Source organism: Tympanuchus pallidicinctus, unplaced genomic scaffold, assembly GCF_026119805.1.
Source record: "Tympanuchus pallidicinctus isolate F22 unplaced genomic scaffold, pur_lepc_1.0 scaffold5, whole genome shotgun sequence".
Taxonomy (NCBI): Eukaryota; Metazoa; Chordata; class Aves; order Galliformes; family Phasianidae; genus Tympanuchus; species Tympanuchus pallidicinctus.
Window position 1 is genome coordinate 38,787,797 of NW_026294769.1, and position 18,815 is coordinate 38,806,611.

The following is an 18,815-nucleotide window of genomic DNA, read 5'->3' on the forward strand; positions in this document are numbered from 1 at the left end:
CCATTAGTAATTAGTTAGAAAGGCTTGTTTGCTTTACACTGAACTTCTTGAATGACTCATCAAAATCAGAAAAATCATACTCTTGAATACGATAACCAGAGCAGATCCTGCTAAATCACACAGATGGCAGAGACACCTATTCCTGAATTCCTTTAGGCTGCGAATGGCTGAATTGATTTCAAACATAAAGCTGCCAAATGAGTGCCTCAGAATGTAGTTTATTAGCCACTCTTTTTCTTGTGTATCTAACATACAGTGTGCTTGTACTGGCAGCAAAATCTCAGCTATAAGGTCTGTTTCTCCTTACTGACTGAGCTAAAGGTGAAGAAAGAGATCTTACTATCCAAATGGAGGAGTGCATTTACAGCAGCAAGGATCTCACTGGTTTCAACGAAGCACTGATATCCCAATTATGCCCTAACTTCATCTCCTGTTTTCTCCTAGGTCTTACTGCTGCAGCATCTCTCGTATCTCTAGCTTGGGCTCTGGCTTCCTACCAGAAGGCCCTCCGTGACTCCCGTGACGACAAGAAACCCATCAGTTACATGGCTGTTATAATCCAGTTTTGCTGGCATTTCTTCACCATTGCAGCAAGGGTCATTACTTTTGCTCTCTTTGCCTCGGTTTTCCAGCTGTACTTTGGGATCTTCATCGTGCTCCACTGGTGCATCATGACCTTCTGGATTGTCCACTGCGAGACAGAGTTTTGCATCACCAAATGGGAGGAGATAGTTTTCGACATGGTTGTTGGAATTATCTATATCTTCAGCTGGTTTAACGTCAAGGAAGGAAGGACACGCTGTAGGCTTTTCATTTACTATTTTGTGATCCTTTTGGAAAACACCGCCTTGAGTGCTCTCTGGTATCTCTACAAGGCCCCACCAATCTCCGATGCATTTGCCATACCAGCACTGTGTGTGGTGTTCAGCAGCTTTCTGACAGGCATTGTTTTTATGCTGATGTACTATGCCTTCTTTCATCCCAACGGACCAAGGTTTGGGCAGTCGCCAAGCTGTGCTTGTGAGGACCCTGCAGCTGCCTTTACCCTACCCACGGAAGTGGCAACAAACACCCTTCGGTCCATCTCCAACAACCGGAGTGTGACGAGTGAGCGGGATCAAAAGTTCGCAGAGAGGGATGGGTGTGTGCCTGTGTTCCAGGTGAGGCCCACTGCTCCATCCACACCTTCGTCCCGCCCACCCCGGATCGAGGAGTCGGTCATTAAGATCGATCTGTTCAGGAACAGGTACCCAGCCTGGGAGAGACACGTGTTGGACAGGAGCCTGAGGAAGGCAATCCTAGCGTTTGAATGTTCCCCTGCTCCTCCACGGCTACAGTATAAAGATGATGCCCTCATCCAGGAGCGTTTGGAATACGAAACCACATTATAGACAAAGCAAAAACGCAGCTTGGAGAAGCTCTGCCGTTACAGTCCAAGTTAAGGATTGATGGGAGGGCTGTAGGAATAACAAACTGTGTACTACCATTAGGACAACAAGCTGTAGTGTTCTTAGTCTGGCTACCATCATGATTATCATTTGATCCACTGTGTGCAGTCCATCTGCAGGACACTGGTACAGCAACATCACCTGAAATCCTCAAAAAATAAGCAAAAAGCCTACAACCAACCCACACATACTGATCAGTTTCTGGGAAAACTCACCCATGACTCCTTGCTGCTATGAAACTCGGACTGCATGGTACTCACAAGCAAATCAACAGGGGGGCTCTGACCAGAGCTTTCAACTTTAGCCAGTAGTGCATTTTATTTTAGAAATGAATGATTGATATTTGCATAATCAATGGCAAAAGCAAGCAAAGAAAAATCCTCTCAAAAATAACAAAACTGTAGCACACAATGTTGCCATTATTAAAACTGGTTTCTAGGGGAAAATAGGAGCATAGTAGTATTTGACACCCCATAAATAGATCATTCAGGTTAGACAGGTTTGCAAAATAGTTCTTAATTAAAAAGAGAAATCATCATGTTAGCAAGGTTATAAATGGAAAATAACTGATTATATAGCTCACAAACATTGACACCGCCAGAACTGTTTGTTTTCTGTGGAATTTCAAAGTCTTTTTAATTGCAATTTAAGTCCTTTATGTTGCTTTCAACAGAAATCCTATGCAGCTCTCACTTCTGGTTTTCAGGAGAAATAAGGAGCTCCAGCACGTAGTGATGTAAATTAAATGATAATCATGATTCAATGTTCAATTTGCAAAAAATATATATATATGTATGTAAAAGAACAGGGAAGTATAGTTTTCATATTCTAAAGTTTTTTGGAGGACCCCATTCAGATGTTTCAGAAGGAACTACAAGGAGATGAACACGCTGAAACTTCTCTGTTTCAGAACTGGGAATGCATGATTCAGTGTGAATGTATGCAGGGGTGACAAGAGACTGTGACATGCCATACCCTTCTAGTGCCAAACATTGTGTAACCACAAGATTGATGTTGCCCAAGGGACAGATCACGAGTGGCATGAACCCTACGAGACCAAGAAGCAGGAAAGACCAATCCAGTTCTCAACGTGTCGAGACAGCTCTGATTTTTCCCACCCAAGGTGAAAGTGATGTCTTTTAAAGACTTTCAGCCACCTCTGAGTAAGTATATTCAGTGAAGTGTGACATAACCAAGCTGTGTGGAAGCCCTCTTCTGCCTGTTCAGGACTTGTTCCAGATATATCTAAAAATTACACTGTAATACAGAGTGCTTTTGCTACAAGCTTTTGGGTTTGAAATACCTCCCTAAATCTAGTCAACAGTATCCTTCTTTATGTTAAAAGTATCCCCTGATGGTGCTTTCAGATGCATTAAAGGTGCAAGTCAAAATTTGATAGTATTTTTTTTAAAGCTGGTGCAGAGTGAAAAACTCATGAATTATTTCAATATTTTTGTAAAGTAAAAATATGGTATAAAAAGGTTACTTTTTATAAACCTCAAATCTTTTAATACATTTCATTCTCTTTATAGCTTAGATTTTAAGAATTGGTCCATGAATTTTATCAGCTAGATTCTGCAGGTTGATACAAACCTGGTTTTCACACATTATGGGTTTGTTTTTGCAGTGTAATGCGATATGAAAGCCTACATGGGTACTTTTAGAATACACCATAAACTGCGGATCCTGCTTCAAGTATAAGTGGTTTGTAATGAGACCAAGCGATTCTATAAGAAGCAATTTGCTAAAACTATTTCCATCTGTTCTAGGAGAGTGAAGCAGAACTGAAGTGTTACTTTTTTAAATGGCATTGTCAGGGTGGAGAAGACCTGATGATTGGTATTTTAATCTTCATGTCAGGTATATTCAGTGTAGTCACTGCTGTATATGCTGCTGGGTAAATTTCAGTCTTTCCTGTTATTAATATTTGTAGTACGAAATGGCAGAGGTTACATGCCTTTGTTTGTTTGTATGCATTCAATTAGCCATTTTTAATGTTGACTTTTTTATTAGAAAAATGCTCAGTATCTGTTGATCTTTGCTGGGGCTAGTTCCTCACAACAAAATATCTATCTGTGGAAGTGCAGGAACCTGCAAGTCAGAAGGAATTTTGCACAGATCAGGAAACACCCATGTTTGAAGGTTTCTTAGGTATTTTCAAATTAAGCAGTGGCCAGCTGCCTCGATAACCGTTTTTAAATAAAAAAGTTCTTTGATAGTCCAAACCCAAAGCTTTGTGCAAAGTGATTGCCCTTCCCTCCATGCAGACATAGATGACTATGAAGAAGATCTCTCACGTTATGTCAAAAAATACACCGCTGTAAAAACTGCTAAAAGAGATCTGGGGACAAAACCTTTTGTCTGAATGAATCCAATAGAGCCTTCGCTCCAGAATCCAACGTTTGGTATCAAAAGGAAATTTGCCTTTACAAACAAGCGTAAGCTTTGTAATCCAAGATGTGAGGATTTCTTTCTGAAACCGTTCTGTATGTTTGGTGCTTCTTTGGTAACTCAGAAACAGTGTGAGCGGGGCACAGCGGGCAGTGCTCTCCGACCGCATGGGCTCTCCTGGAGAGAAGGACAACATCCCAGATATCAGCAGTCCTGGCCCTCTTTTGATGGCCTTCTCATGGCATGTTGCTATTCCTCAGAGCTGTGAGCCCTTTGGTAAGGGCTGACAGCACTGAAGAAACAGTGCAGATTGCAAAGGGTTATGGACAGAACCAGTGCTTGCATTGCAAGGTTTCTGAAGAAGGCGAGCAGTGGGTATGCTTGATTTTCTCTCTGGTTTTGGAAGAAAGGATACAGAGATTTCATTTTTTTCCACTGTTAGTATCTACCAGTTAATGTGCTTACCCTCCCATCATTTTTAGTATGTTTTTAGTAGAGCTTGTAAATTCATTTCAAGCAAACTATTGCAGGTTCTGAGTGCACAGTGCCATACTTGACATTACATACACACATAGCAGTATGCGTACTCCACTGCCTTCTGAATTCAGGCTGGGTGTTTCTGGAATAAGAAGTCATTTTATTCTGAGTGAAAATCTGCTCTCCACAGCCCTGCTCTGTTATGTTTGTAATGTCAGTGACATTTGCGCTGAGAACAGAACGGCCATTGAAACCTTAACTCTCAGATGACTGCATGGACAGTTTTGTTAGTCTGCTTTGCTGTGAACAGTCACCATAAAAGCTGTTAGAATTTTTTTATACAACTTGTCAAAATTAAATATGGTCCACATTTAAATCCCATGATGGCCTTACGGACCATTAATAATCAATATGGACCAGTTAATAATCAATATGCACTATTCTTTTTAATGCAAACTGTTTTAAGGTCTATCAATAAAGTTCAACGAAGACAGCAATAGCAAAAAAAAATCTTCTGCTTTTGAAATAAGAAAAAAATCAGGTCTTTTAAATTCTATTGCAGAATAACAGGAAATTAAAATGTTCATAATTACATTCTGATGAAGAAAGTAGTCACATCTCTGTTAGAAGGGAGTGTAATGTAAGCATTGTCCTAATGAACCAAACAAATTTGCCAGCAAATTTCAAGGTAACTTATCTTGGTCCTAAAATTCTGAGAGCTGTGGATTTGTGTGGTAATTCACTGCTCTAAAGGAAAAGAACGCATACCCATGTTCATTCAAAAAACAGTCAGAAAATGTAAGATAAACTGTTTGTCTTATATTAAAAGAAGTGTTATTTACTCTATAGTAAGATAGTCTTATAATAATATTTGAAAAAATGTGCAATACTTTTTTTTAATGCAGTTTTAATGATGATAAAAATATTTTCCACTTCTCTTTGTGTCAGCTAAAATACGCTTCTTGTGTTAGAACAGTGTTTCTGTGCTTGGGTTATTTGGGCTTGGTGGCATATAAACACTATTTTCATTGGCAAATTAACAAATTTTGTATTAATTAATTTATGTAGCATTGAGATTATGGAAAATATTCCTTCCAAACATAACTGCTAGACTTCAGAGGTCTGATTTTGTAAACTTTTAAGCAGAGGAAGAAAATCTAAAAGTTTTTGGAGTTGCAGTTTTTAATACATGGTGAAAATCTAATCAACCCATTTTTTAAAAGATATATGGTAATCTCATCAATATACCATGATCTACCCAAAAGAGCAATTCATGAGTGGTAATAAAAGCATGACTGGTGCTATTTTTGGAAAGGGACTCCCAGTCTACCTAAAAGCCAACATTTTCATTTACTTTTGATTGGCCTGCAAGTATTCACAGCTAGCCTGTTGTACAACCCTTCATCCAGCAATTAGAATTATTTCTGAATTGAACATCCAATTCCATAAAAGCCTTAAAAATGGCACCGTTCTCAGTTTTAGTTAACTCTGCCAGTGATCCAGCTCCCAAAGCCACCGTCCTTTCTCTGTTCAGCCCATAACATCACACAGCCCAGAGCAGCTGAGATGCTGTGGTTTGCTCTGCACCCCCTGCACTGCCTGCATAATGCCAAGGAAAAGCCCTCAGCGGAGTACTGGGGTCCTATTGCTGCCTCTCTTGCTCCTGTGCGTGGTGGGAAGTGGAGTGAATCACATTTGTGCATCCAGCTGAAAAGGCTTTTTTTAGGTTGAGTTCATACGAGGGTGCGTAGAGAAAATAATCACAACACGCGTCCCCAGATTTACAAGCTCAACACTAATTACTAGTTCTGCAGCATAACAATGCCGAATGTGGGAAGAATTGTCTAAATAAACAATAAGCCATTTAATTTTGCTAATTGTAGCAATTAGGCTAGCTCTCCTGAAGCCCATGCTCTTCAGCAGAAAGCCAAATGGAGTAGTGGCACACAGCCATTTATATGGCAGGGATATTACGCTGTGAAGCCCTCCCTTGACTGTTTCTAGAGCTAGGTCTTTTCATTACAGCATTGCATCCATTCCTCTTCATTTTGATAAAACAGATAAAGTGCAAAATAATTACAGATAGTTGAAATTTGTGAATTAAAAAAAAAAAAAAGTAGTAGATTACTGCAATTCACTGGTCGTGATTTTTTGAAACACATTTATCCTTTCTTTTCACTTGGCTGCAAATTACCGAGTGATCTGCATCCAAGAAGACTTCTCACATCTGATATGAGTAGATGATTTCATTACAGGAAAGTAGGAAATGACCTAATAAAGCCCTGCTTGCACCAGGTTAGAGAAATGTGTCACTGGTTCACGGATCACTTTCAGAGCTCTTTCAGCATGTGAGCAGTCCACTGAGATTGTTTGTAAGGTTGCTTTAGCACAGTGACCTCACTGCAGGTGTTTGGTGGAATTTCTTCACAAAACCCTTGAGTGAATAATTTCACACACTCTGAGCTTAGTGCTACACTGCGTGAATCAAATCATTTCTTTCTTCCTTAGTTAAAACATTGACTAATATATCCATTTTGATTGAGCTGCTATTTTGTGGTCATTTTAAGAATACTTAGAAAAATGTCTATAAAAACCCCACTTGTTTCCAGTGATCCCTGTACAAACCAAATGCTGACCAGTACCTTCACTAAAAGGAACCTTTCTTAAACAACTTGGCTCCAGCACTTACATTCTGTTCTGAACACTTTGCATCTAATTCTTATGCAGAGAATCATATATACTCATTAGTAAGCCATGTCCCTACTCTGAATCTGGAGCAGAAAGGGCTGATAAGCCAGATGCAGGGAAAAAGGCCTCTTCAGCACATTTAGGGGGCGATTTGCATGAGTTAGACATGGAAGAGAGAAGCTTGCATATGATTACAGCAGAGCTATATGCAGTATGAATTGATAGACATTTCCAATTAATTGTGAGGTGGCCAACTAATATTAAGATCAAATCTAAAACTCTACATGCAAAGCACTATTTAATAAAAAGCAACAAAACACTTTAAAGCCAACTCAAAACTCTCATTTTCAGGAATAGCTGGGAGAAACTTAGAAATTGAATGGATTATCCAGTGTAACAAGAAGCTACATTCATAGAAACATAGATATGATTGCTATGGATATAAACATTTTCTCTGTCTGTGGATTGCACTCTCGTATTTCATGTATCTTTGGAAGCAGTTGCTTCTAGATCTTACTTCTATGAATGCTGTAGCCCTAGACATGCCAGCAGCTTTTCTATAAGTGGAATCAGTACTTGCATAGGCAAGGCCACATACTGTTCACCCCTAAGCAATTTCCCAACTGTAGAGAAGCTGCTTGTTGAACATCCAGAAGAGCCTTTGCAGAGGTAGCCAAGGCAAGATGCATTCAGAGTTGTGTGCCACAAACCCACTGGGGCAAGGGGTGCATATGGTGCACCAATCCCTGCTCATCCTAGGTGCCAAAGAGTCCGCCCAGAGGAGAACCACATGGAGTACATGGAGGGGTCAACAAGGTAACCGAGGACCTCAGGCTAATGTTGTGATCTTCCAAGCTGCACAAGCCGGGAACTCCTGCATATTTTTTATGTGAAAGGTTCAGGCCTTTTGTTTCTGGCCTTGGTCAGGAGCACCTCAGTCTTCATAGTGCATAGCAGTGCAACTCCTGTCTACGCCTGCCAAGATCCCCCAAGCTGGTATTCCTCTGTGAATCCTACCTGAAGGGCAGGGTCCTCTGGGTGCTATCAAACAGAGCTTTGCACAGAAATACCCATGACTGATTCTTCTGCATGAGACTTCTGGCAAGCAGAGACTGCAGGGAGAGCCAGGCTCAGTTCTCTCTTCAGCTAACAGCGATCCTTATCTCCATATCGTATCTACTACCTCTCAGGGGAAGGCTATAGGGCTGCACACTACTGAAGAGGAGGGCATGCTTGCTCTCTCTTGTTTTGAGGTTTTTGTCCCTCGTTGTGAAAGACTACAAGGTTATGCTGTGCAGTGTAGACATATTTTTGATTCACTGCGTCCCCTTAGTGAGGAGGACTCTAAGGTTGCCACACATATCCAGCGCTATTGCACGTGTCCAACCAGAGTAATGTCTACAGTAAAAAATCTGGGGCAGATACAAAACAAACCAGACCAAAAGCTGTATGAACATGTTTAGCACTGTGACAAGCCTGAATCTCTGCACGCTGCCTTCAGCCTGGTCTGTTAGTGCGGTGTGCTAGCCTGGCCTCATCCTCTTGGTTTGCTGTGAGAGCTCAGTCAGCGAGCTCAGGTGCATCAGAGCTGCACCACAAAGCCTCAGCCACAGCTTTGTGAGCCCACAGTGCAATCCTTGTGTGTACGCTTAGTCCTGAGATTCTATTAGGATTTAATCTTATAGTTCATTTAAATGCTATAAGTAAAGAAAAGCATCAGGAATGTCATCATCGTTAAGAGTAATCAAGTGATAACTGCAAAAGAAAAACCACATTATTGAAAAACACACTCTAGTCATTATTGGAGACAGCTTTGAGATGCATTGTGTCAGTAACTTAATGGAAAGTTGTGGAGGAAAAATATTTAGTGCTACATTTAATTAATCATGGTTAGTTGAGGAAAAACATCATATAGGCAGACAGCAAAGTGATTAGTTTGCCCTTTGTCTCATTTAGTGTTGGCTGTATTTGTTTCACTGAATATCAGTGTTATTAGTGTCAGTAGCTTATATTGGAAATAACCTCTAATACCGCGGCTGGTTTACTTGACATTTGACTGAAAAGCACAAAAGAAATGCTTGTTGGCCAGCACATGTGCAGTTGTCTGAAACATGCTGTCAGAAATAAGGTTTTGATAATTCATGGATTACGTCCTGATGATAAATTTCAAATGCATGTATCTGTAGATGAAACTACCTCTGCCGTTTTAAAAGTACCGTGAATATACAGCAGCTATTTCTGAAATTTTAATTACTATTGCTTTTCTGAGTATGCATTCTGCTTTATTATCTGTGTATCCCAGATTGTTTCTTAGTCAATGCTTGATACGAACTAATTTTAAATTTTATAAAGCTGAGGAAAAGATTATGAGCCAGTTAACTGAAAGCTTTTGTTTTCAATTATGTGGTACACTTCTTCTTAAGCTTTAAAAAGCTGCCAAGTCCCAGTTCTGTAAACCCCTGGCTAAAAACAAGAACAGTTCAATAACCTTCATGAAAGCCTTGGCTGTGCTGATGTTCAGGTGTAAGTCAGAGCTCCTGACCCAGCCGTCATACAGCATTCAGCTCTGCATTTGGGAAATGTCATAACTTTCCCACAGGATCTGCTTTATAAGACAGATTAGAACTAATCACCATGGACTCAGACAGGCTCAAAAGTGGCCCCCAGCCCCTCCCAGTGTCATTCCACATCCCTGTTTTGGGACACAGGAGCCCATGCAGTGGTGTGTCTCAGAGTAAGCACTGCAGGCATCGGCTCTCACTCTTGGGGAAGGAAAAGTGGGATGCTCCAGGAGATGGCATGGCAGTTCAGACAGGGTTAATTTCTTCAGGCACCACTGTATGGACAACAAATCTTCTGTTATCAGCAGAAAGGGAAAATGCTGCTATATGTTGTGTGCCAGCACACAGTCGTGTATCTGTGGCTGCTATTGATTCCTTCTTTCTTTATTCCACTGGAACAACCTGGAGCTTGTCAAGATTTGCTCAGGTTGATTTGCAGCTAATTAATTCAACAGGCATTTTTAATCTTGCAAATTTGCGACTTGTAATACAGTAATCAGGCTCCTGCGAGCGAACATTAATCAGTGAGAGGGGGAAGAAAAGCACTGCCAGCTGCATGCAGTGCGGTGCCTGCACTGCACAGGGACATTCACAAGAAATGCAACATTAGTAAATTCATCCCAACTAAACCCTCATCATTTGTCTTTTGAGTCATTCATCCACTGGATTTGTTTGGCAGAGCCAGAGGTTGTGCTTGGGGAGTGGAGGGGTTGCTGAGCTGAAGAAGCTTTAAGTGCTGCCAGTGTCCTTCTGATCACCCGATTCCTCACCAATCACAGAGTCAACCCAGTTTCATTTCTGAGATGGCCATGCTGGTTGTAGAGCATTCTCCTGGAGAAACACCTGTGTCCCAAAACACATAAACACATTTACCAACACTAGAAGCTGGGTGAATGAGTGGAAAAACTATATTCCTTTATTGCTTTTAGCTTACAGGTAGATTTTAGCTTCTTTGATGTGAAGCAGAAGGGAAAAAAATGGAATGTTTGCCCAGGGTGTACATGTCCATGAGTCAACAACTGATCAGTGTGCATCTTTTATTATGGAAGTGAACCCACTGGTACCCTCAGCAGGGAGACCAGAGATCAAAAACTCTTGAAAACTAGGAAGTAAAGGATTCCTCTGGGCAGGATCAAAAGGGTTTGTGAAACACTGTGGAAATCTGCCCCGGTTGTTTCAGTGACTAAGGGGAGGAGCAGTCTTATCAGGAAAAAAAATCAACACTTGCACAACCTTAATGCCAGTACAGTATTTGTGTTGCAGTTACTCTCTTTGCAACTAAAGATGTTAGCTGAGAACATTCTAGATCTGTTATGAGCTCACTGGAACACGGAGGGAGACACTGTAAGCCACTTCATAGATATTAGCACTGCTATTGGCAATTGTTTACTGGCAATAATATACAGAGGCATCTCAAACTAGAGCACATGAAGCAAGGATTTGCTATGGCTGCTGTGTCAGTGATTGTTAAATCTAGGAATTGTAGATCTTCGTAGTGGTGTGTAGGAAAAAAATGGCTTTTTAATGCATATTTTTCTTTACAGAGGATAAATGTCAGATGGCTTGCACAAAAACATATCACTTATATTAGACTCATAAAGTGGGCGTTTCTTTATATGGAATAGGAGAGGCTCAGTGTCGTTCAAGTGCTTTGTGCACTTTTTCACTTGGTTTCTCATGCAGTACATGTGAGAATAAGCAAATAGTGGATTCACAAGTTCACATTTCCTTAGTGCAGGTAGTTCTGACATCATCTTGCTCATCTACACATCATGATCATGTACATGGGGCAGGGAGATGATCACTGGTAAACCAGCTGAAAATAAAGACAGATAGTAGATGATGTGGGAAAAGTCTTATCACAATTAGAGAACAGTTGAAAATACATGGAGCAGATGAGCCCTCATGGTATTTCTCCATGCTCAGGTATTCATCACTCAGCTTCTCATGCACATCACTGCTGAAGGACTTTTAACCACACTATAAGTTGTCAATTTTTGCTTCTTTACAAGTGGGAAGAGTAGCACCCTGGCTTGCAAAGGAAATCACTGTGGAGGTGTCCATAACCTTCATGCGTGATCTGTAAGTGTAGCTCATCGTAACAGTTGTGTTTTCTTCAAACATTCACTCAAACAAGTTTGCAGGATTTATTAGACATTGTTATGATTTTTTTTCCTTGCTTCCATTTCCTTCCTGTGCTGAAAAGTGTCAGTGCAATCCCCACTGCTGAGAGAAGATACCCATGCCCATAATAACCTGAAGTATCATAGAATCATAGATTCACAGAATGGCTTGGGTTGGAAGGGATCTTAAAGATCGTCCCAACCTCCGTGTATGGCATGGGCAGGGCTGCCACCCAACAGCTCACGCTGCCCAGGGCCCCATGCAACCTGGTCTTGGACATCTCCAGGGATGGGGCATCCACATTTCCTTTGTTTTGGAGATGCTGGCAGAAGAGCCACTTACCTAGAACCCTCTGCATCAGCAGGCAAATCCTCTCGCAAGTTCAATTCTTCAAATGAACTGCAGTTCCTTTAACTCAATTACCATTTATTCTCAAAGGCAGAAACTCTCTTCTGCATAATTTGTTCTACACAATGGGACAGATATTTTGCTGTCTATTCTTTGTGTGTTATTCTAGCAAGTGAGCATCACTGCATTTTATTTCAAGTGCCCTTCCATGTATAAGGCTGTCTCACCAGTGCAAGCTGGCTCTGCTCTTGTTCCCACGCTCACTTACCTGCATCTTTACACAAATGCCAACTTAACAATCATTATTTGTCACCTTGCAGGTCCATGCCAAACCCAGTGTGACTTCTGGACTTGATCCAGGGCATTAGCAAATGGGATTATCTTCTCACTGCAAGCACTGGATGCAGAACCCACTGAGATGCAATAAACACAGTTCCTTATCATGCTGATTTGACAGTAATTTTGCAGGGTACAGCTGGGCTTTAAAACTTTGTTCAGTTCTCCGCAGTCTTTATTTATTAAAAAGAAATTCAACAAAGCAAAAAGCCACACACACAAATCCAAACTTTCCTTGTTCTTCCTTGTTGTACACTGTTCTCATGAAATTTGCTGTGTGAGGAGTGTGCCAGTTAATTCGCATTGGAACAGCCCTTCCAATGTATGTTTTCCAAATGGATTCCTACAAAAACTATTAATAATAAACCCAGTAGTAATTAAAATGAACATATTCTCCAGTCATTACAGCAAAATGTACACTCAGATAAGGCTAGGTAATTTGTGCATGCTTCTACCTTCCATCTCTTATGATGCACAGCTCAAAGTTTCTTTTTCAGGTTGACTGACAAATTTGATTGTTTGGGGAAAATGTGTGCACAAGTATTTCTAGACCATTAGTAAAACTGGTGAGCTTTCTGAAGCAATTTCATGTGAGACCGATGATCCTAAAAGATTCACACTTACTGTGCTTGCAAAACCTTCTTGCATGGTCTACAAAGAAAAAAGACACTGTCAAAGGACTGATTGAGAAATTTTGCCTGGTGAACACACTGATAAGTAATACCTACACCAGCACTCTGAAAAGGAGCAATTATTGTACTGGGATTTGCCTTGACTATAGGCAGCTTATAATCTTAAAGGGCTTGCCTGAAGGACCTCCATAGCAATGGATGACTTTCTTTTGACTTTACTGGAGTCCAGTAAGCCCTGAGAGTAAGCAAGTGTCATTTTGCTATTAAATTTCACAATGCCTCTCCAGATGAAATTTATTTTTATGGAATCTATTTAGTCACTATTTTACAGCACACTTGAACTTTACTATCAGTGAACTGCCAGTCCCTGTGCATCCAATACTGATTAGGCAAAGGAAAATCTTTGGGGAAGGAACATCAGTCTTTGTATTGAAAAAATAGTCCTCTGCAAATAATATAAAGCACTTCTAGGTCTTCCATTTCTGTGAGTCACTGAATGAGTCAAAGACAGCTTCCTGGGTTCCAGAATAAATTTAAATATCTGTTTAAATGTTCAGAAAACTAACTGAGATATTAATAATATTTTAATATTTTCCATGAAAAAAGAAATCCTTTAAGCTACACATTTCAACTTCTAGAAGAATGCATATATTTATATAAATTCTAAGTCATTGGGCTTTGGGGCAGCAAGGGAAAAAAATGGCAATTTGAGGAGATGAAATTTTCACATAAGCTCAGCAAGAGTCTCCTGGTGTCCCCATCAGCCTGCTGCTCCAGCCCTTGCTTGTCACTATTTCACTGCTTAAACCATTCAAGAAGGATCTAGGGTTTGGATCTTGGCCAACCTCATCACAGTCTTCAGTGCTAGGGCACAGATCAGGGATGCAGGAACCTCAGAGACAACAGGCTAGGGTAACAAAGAGAAAGGTAGGTCCATTTATTCCAGTTTCTCTACAGGCACAGCTGAATGGGTGATGGGGACAAGGGCTGCTTCTTTGTGGGGCAGATGCTGAGTGCTGGGACATGGGGCTGGTGTTTGTACCCTGTTCTTTGGAAAGGAAAGGCAGCAAATAAAATTTAGGAGCAGTGATGTTAGACACCCACAGTGCCAAAGCACTGAACCATCAAGCTGGATTCCCAGCCCTTAGAGGTTGGTGCCAAGAATGGAAACAAGTTTATTAGCTGCTGCAATGCAGTCCTAAAAGATGCCGTCTGCAGCTTTCTGTCCTTTGCAAATCGGTATGCAGAGGAAAAAACAAAGGATTGCCTTTGCTGCTGTTTTGCAGGAAATAAAACATTTTCACAGCTGTTTCAGAGGTGTGCCTTTTAGCGTCTTTGGGTTTTATAAAGACCTGAAATATATTTCTCTCCCTTACAAAAACAGAAAATCTTTTTTTTTTTCTTTTTTTTTTTTTCATACATTACATACAAGTCATAAAGCCTTGGCTTCTTTGCGAAACTGAGATTCTCACAATTCCACTCCTTGCCATCTCCCCATCACCTAAAAAAAATAAAATAATAATTAAAAAAAAAAGAACAGGAAACTGACAAACATTTTGGGGAACGCTGCAGTATCACACTGCCTCAAGAAATCCTGCACCTCAGTGTTCAAGTTTTCCACTTAGTTCTGTGGTAAAAGCAGAAAAAAATTGCAGGCCTTGATGTGTAGGTTGTGCACGGGTTACTGACAATTAGCAGCAGCTCTGCTCTGCCGCTGTAGTTTGTAGGTTCAGCATCAGTGATTCCTCGTTTTGGCCTGCCACAACTGAAGCTGGGCAAAATGACACATCAATTTGAAAGTCGTAATCATAATATGGGAAGCTGAGGAGTATAACAGTGAGCAAAAATAAAAAAGAGTTTCAGCATTTCTTTGTTTAACGGATCGCAAATATTAAAGAAGGCCCTCATATATTGTTCTTTTCTCCTAAGTTACGTGTGAACCATATGCACACATTTCAGAAGTACAAACCTTGTGTTTTCACTGCCTAATCACAAAAAAAATATAATTAAAAAAAAAAAAATTAAAAAATTTAAAAAAGAATCAATAGGTTTGCAATGGTCTCTAGTGTGACTTTTTAGAGTTAGGTGCCCAGTGCAGAACTCATGTACCAGTGATGCTGCAGGGATCAGCAGTGAGGTCTGACAGCAGGGTGCAGAACAGCCAGCACAACACACATTTAGTAAAAGGATGAATTAGGTGGCCACTACCGAGGAGAGGAACATACCTCCAACTTTGCCATCTTCTAGAAGTACTCTTATTCACGAAACTCCTTTCCAGACCCTGAAGTCTCTTCCTGTGCTTGCACGCACAGATTTTGCATTTAGGTAGGGATTCCAGGCAGGATGCAGGGGGGAATGCCGGGCCTGCCCCTGTGCTAAGGCCAGAACTCCAGGCCCTAAATCTTTCCTTATCCTGAGCAGATTGAGGCCAAAGCTCCATTGGGGAGTCTCCTGTCTGTAGGCATGGGACACAGTCCCTCTCGCCAGATGAGGAAAGGCTGCCATGTCGCCTGATCTGCAGCAGCGCTGCTGAGGAAGGGGAGGTCCAGGAGATAGGGCTCTGTGCTGCGAGGTCCAAGAAGAGACAGGGCTCTGTGGTGCAAAGATCCAGACATGAGAACACCCCAGGCATGCCCCCAGCACATCAGGTCCCCATGAGACACAGGCATGGAACCCATGGGCCTGTGACTTCTCAGGTGGCCTCAGCAGAGGACGGGTGCATAGATGTCCACTCAAGCTGAGGTGGCATGAACAGGCAGTGGTGAGTCTTCAGGCTGTTGTGATGTATTTCTGCCTTTCAGGAGCTACAGTACCAGAGTTAGACCAGTTCTCAACACCTGATGAAAAGTAAGTTACTTCCTAATGCTACAAAAAGCCTGTTAAAAAAAAAAAGTGCACATGCAGATAGATTCAAATACTTGAAATTCAAATTCCAATAGTGTATTCTGTGTTCATTCCTTTGTTATTATTACTAAAATCATTTTCTTCTTTTGTTCAGGAATCACGGAGTCTCCTGCTTAGCGTTAAGTTATTGCATGATATAGAATCAATTCCAAATGGGTGGTTTTTTACTGTGTATGTCTTGGATTTAGTTTTTCAGTTATTTTTCGTAAATACATTTTACATCTAACTACCTCAGCTGCCTTTTGTTTTGTTTTGGCGCATAAAAAGTCATGCACTTTCTATATTTGGGGATTGGGGGGAGGAGTTCTTTCCATTTTGAATAACCAGGTTTAAAGCCATGTTGATCAATTTATAGAGGAGAACAAGAAAACCTAATTATTGACAGCTGTAGAACATACATTTTATTTTTAGGTTCCGTTGGGGTATAGTTTGGCAAAAAACACCATAAGCTGCTTGTTAATTTGCCTTAAAAAATGCGTGCTCTTTCCTATTCAAGTTGTGTTATTTAACTCTTATCTTGTACACAATTTATGTGACAACAACAAACGTAACAGTTGGCAGAAAAACAGCAAATTGAACAGAATGGACCAATAGTTTCTCAGTTCTCTGTTGCAAACTGTTGCATTATACACTGATTGTGCTAAAATAACTGTTACTGTGCTTATACTCCTTTGTCACCGTTGCAGAAATAAAGTTACAGAAGATCACATTTGTGTTTATGGAGCAGTGTAGATATCCCCCCAGTACAAGCACAGTGACTTGAGGTGAATGATAATCATTGCAGAACTTGTGCTTTGACTTGTAAACATTGTAAAAATGTATTTGGTATTTTATTTGAAATGAAGAATCAAAATAGTTACTAAAAAAAGAATCTTCCTGTAAATATATATATTCCAATTCCATGTATACAAACATTCCTTTAGAATTCAGATTGTGAAGAGTGTCTTTATCGGCTAGAGACTGCTGTCTCCCTGGCAGAGGTTACATGTGCTATAGTAAAGAACACAGTGTGTGAAGTATTTGATGTACTGCAGTACCATAGTTCTTTTGGTCTGTTAAGTAAGTTGCAATTTGTGATGAAATGAAGTTGAAAGTAGTGCTTCATACTAACAAATTTCCTTGGTTACAACTTGATTTTTCTTGTAAAACTTAAAAAGGAAAACTTGAAAATTTTATATATTTGGATTTTGTAGATTTTTTTTATTTTATTGCAACACAAGGTACCAAAATCATTAAATAAAGTACACTGTGGTCATTTTACCATGGCTCTAGAGTCTTCTTTAAAAACTCTCTTAAAATGATGGCTCAGCAAAAGATGCCATCTTTCAACATCATTACTGAACAAGACCAAAGCTGGCCTTGTTTTGACAAAGAATTGGCCTGATGATCTCCAAAGAGCCTTTCCACCTCTAACTATTCTACAATACAGTCAATAATATCATCAAAGGAGCTCTATGTTCGAGTACAGGAGTGGCGTGAGCAGTTCCTAAGCCACTTCTGGTTGCTGTAGAAGAGTTGAGAGATCTTTATGGGATGTGGACAACTTTACCAGTGGTGTCACAGCAGGGACCCCGAGGAAGCCACCAGACAGCCCACAGGCACTTCACCCCAAGAGCAGCAGAGCAGGGTGCTCTGCGTACCCAGGTCTGGGCCCTGAGTGATGTTTGGAAGGAAGGCCTCCCAAAAAACTGCCCATAGAGCAGGCCCATCTTCCTCAGCCCTGTGGAGGGCACAGACCCTGCTGCCAGGTAATAAGGATGCTCCCTTGGAAAGGGGGAGATTTCTGGACAGTGGATCTCATGGCTCTTGAAGCATTTCAGCCACATGGAATACAGAGTGAGGAGTGCAGAAACCCAGAACTCCTCCAGCACCTGAAGTGGCTCACAGGGAACAGGAGACAGCGCGCTGCTTGTTTTCATCCTCTCCTCTGTCTCCTGAAAGCACCACTACCTACCAAGCAGTGATCCATCCCCATGCAACAGAAGGCAAGGGAGTGACGGGCCTCACCCAGCCTCGTCCTGAACTCAGTAGCTAGGAGAAACTCCAGGAAAGATGCAGCTTCCTTGATCTTCCTGTGTTCAAATCCCCTGGGGTTGAGGAGGGTTTTGTTTCTTCTCCTCCTGCCTCTTGGACACGTGCCTTTAATTATTAGATCATTACACAAGTTGTTCTGATTTTGGCAGCACTTTCAATGATCTTAATACCCCTCCAGGACTTCATTGCTACATTTGGGCATGTAATGCCACCCTAAACAGCACCAGGAGCTTGTGCAAGGAAGGACAGTACCCAAATCCATCAGCCCTTCTGTCCCTTAGCCATGCCCCCCCTCCTTCTTAAATGCTTGTTAGCCTATCTGAGGTGACCAAGAAAGAGAGGCCAGGGAAAACAATCCATCAGGCACTAAATAATTACTGTGAGTTCAGAGAAAGATCTATCTACTATCTACCTAGATATATACCACAGGTAACTGAATTTGCATTTGTTGACTACATGTCTTGTAGTTTGGCTAAAGATAAAGCAGTTTGTTATTGTAAATTGGCAAAGTGCAATGGAAGGAGGAGCACTCCAACAACATAACTGGTAACTGCCCTATTTCACAAGAGTTATTCACAAGAGTTAAGATCCTCAGTCTCTGTAACCCTGCAAATCCCCATCAAAGAAACAAACAAAACCACACACACATACACACACACACAAAAAAAATAAAAATAAAAATAAAACCCCACCAGATAGAAACATGCTCATAAATAACTTTCTTAACCAATCGTGAATCAGGCACAGAAGTCATCAAAGCCACAATCTTGGGTACTGGAAAGTCATTTGATGATATCCAATAATTTTATAATTGGTGAGGTAAAAGAGCATTAAGTGGGTGAGTAGCTGCCATGGTGTGGGACTACATACCT

The 18,815-nt window shown here is 40.9% G+C and overlaps 1 protein-coding gene across 2 annotated transcripts in view; it reads left to right on the top strand.

Moving 5' to 3' along the window:
- The window catches only part of XKR4 (XK related 4), a 230,225-nt gene extending 213,056 nt beyond the window's left edge, over nucleotides 1-17,169 (top strand). Inside the window, exons 3-4 of one of the 2 annotated variants that reach the window (XR_008211064.1) lie at nucleotides 445-2,611; nucleotides 12,358-17,169. Coding sequence is in view for 1 of the 2 variants with exons in the window: in XM_052703173.1 (XP_052559133.1) it covers nucleotides 445-1,391 (947 nt within the window). In the remaining variant the exon portion in view is untranslated. Of the gene's footprint in view, nucleotides 1-444; nucleotides 4,729-12,357 lie in introns of those variants that run through there. The other variant, XM_052703173.1, reaches the window with a different exon arrangement.
- The last annotated feature ends 1,646 nt before the right edge of the window (nucleotides 17,170-18,815 follow it).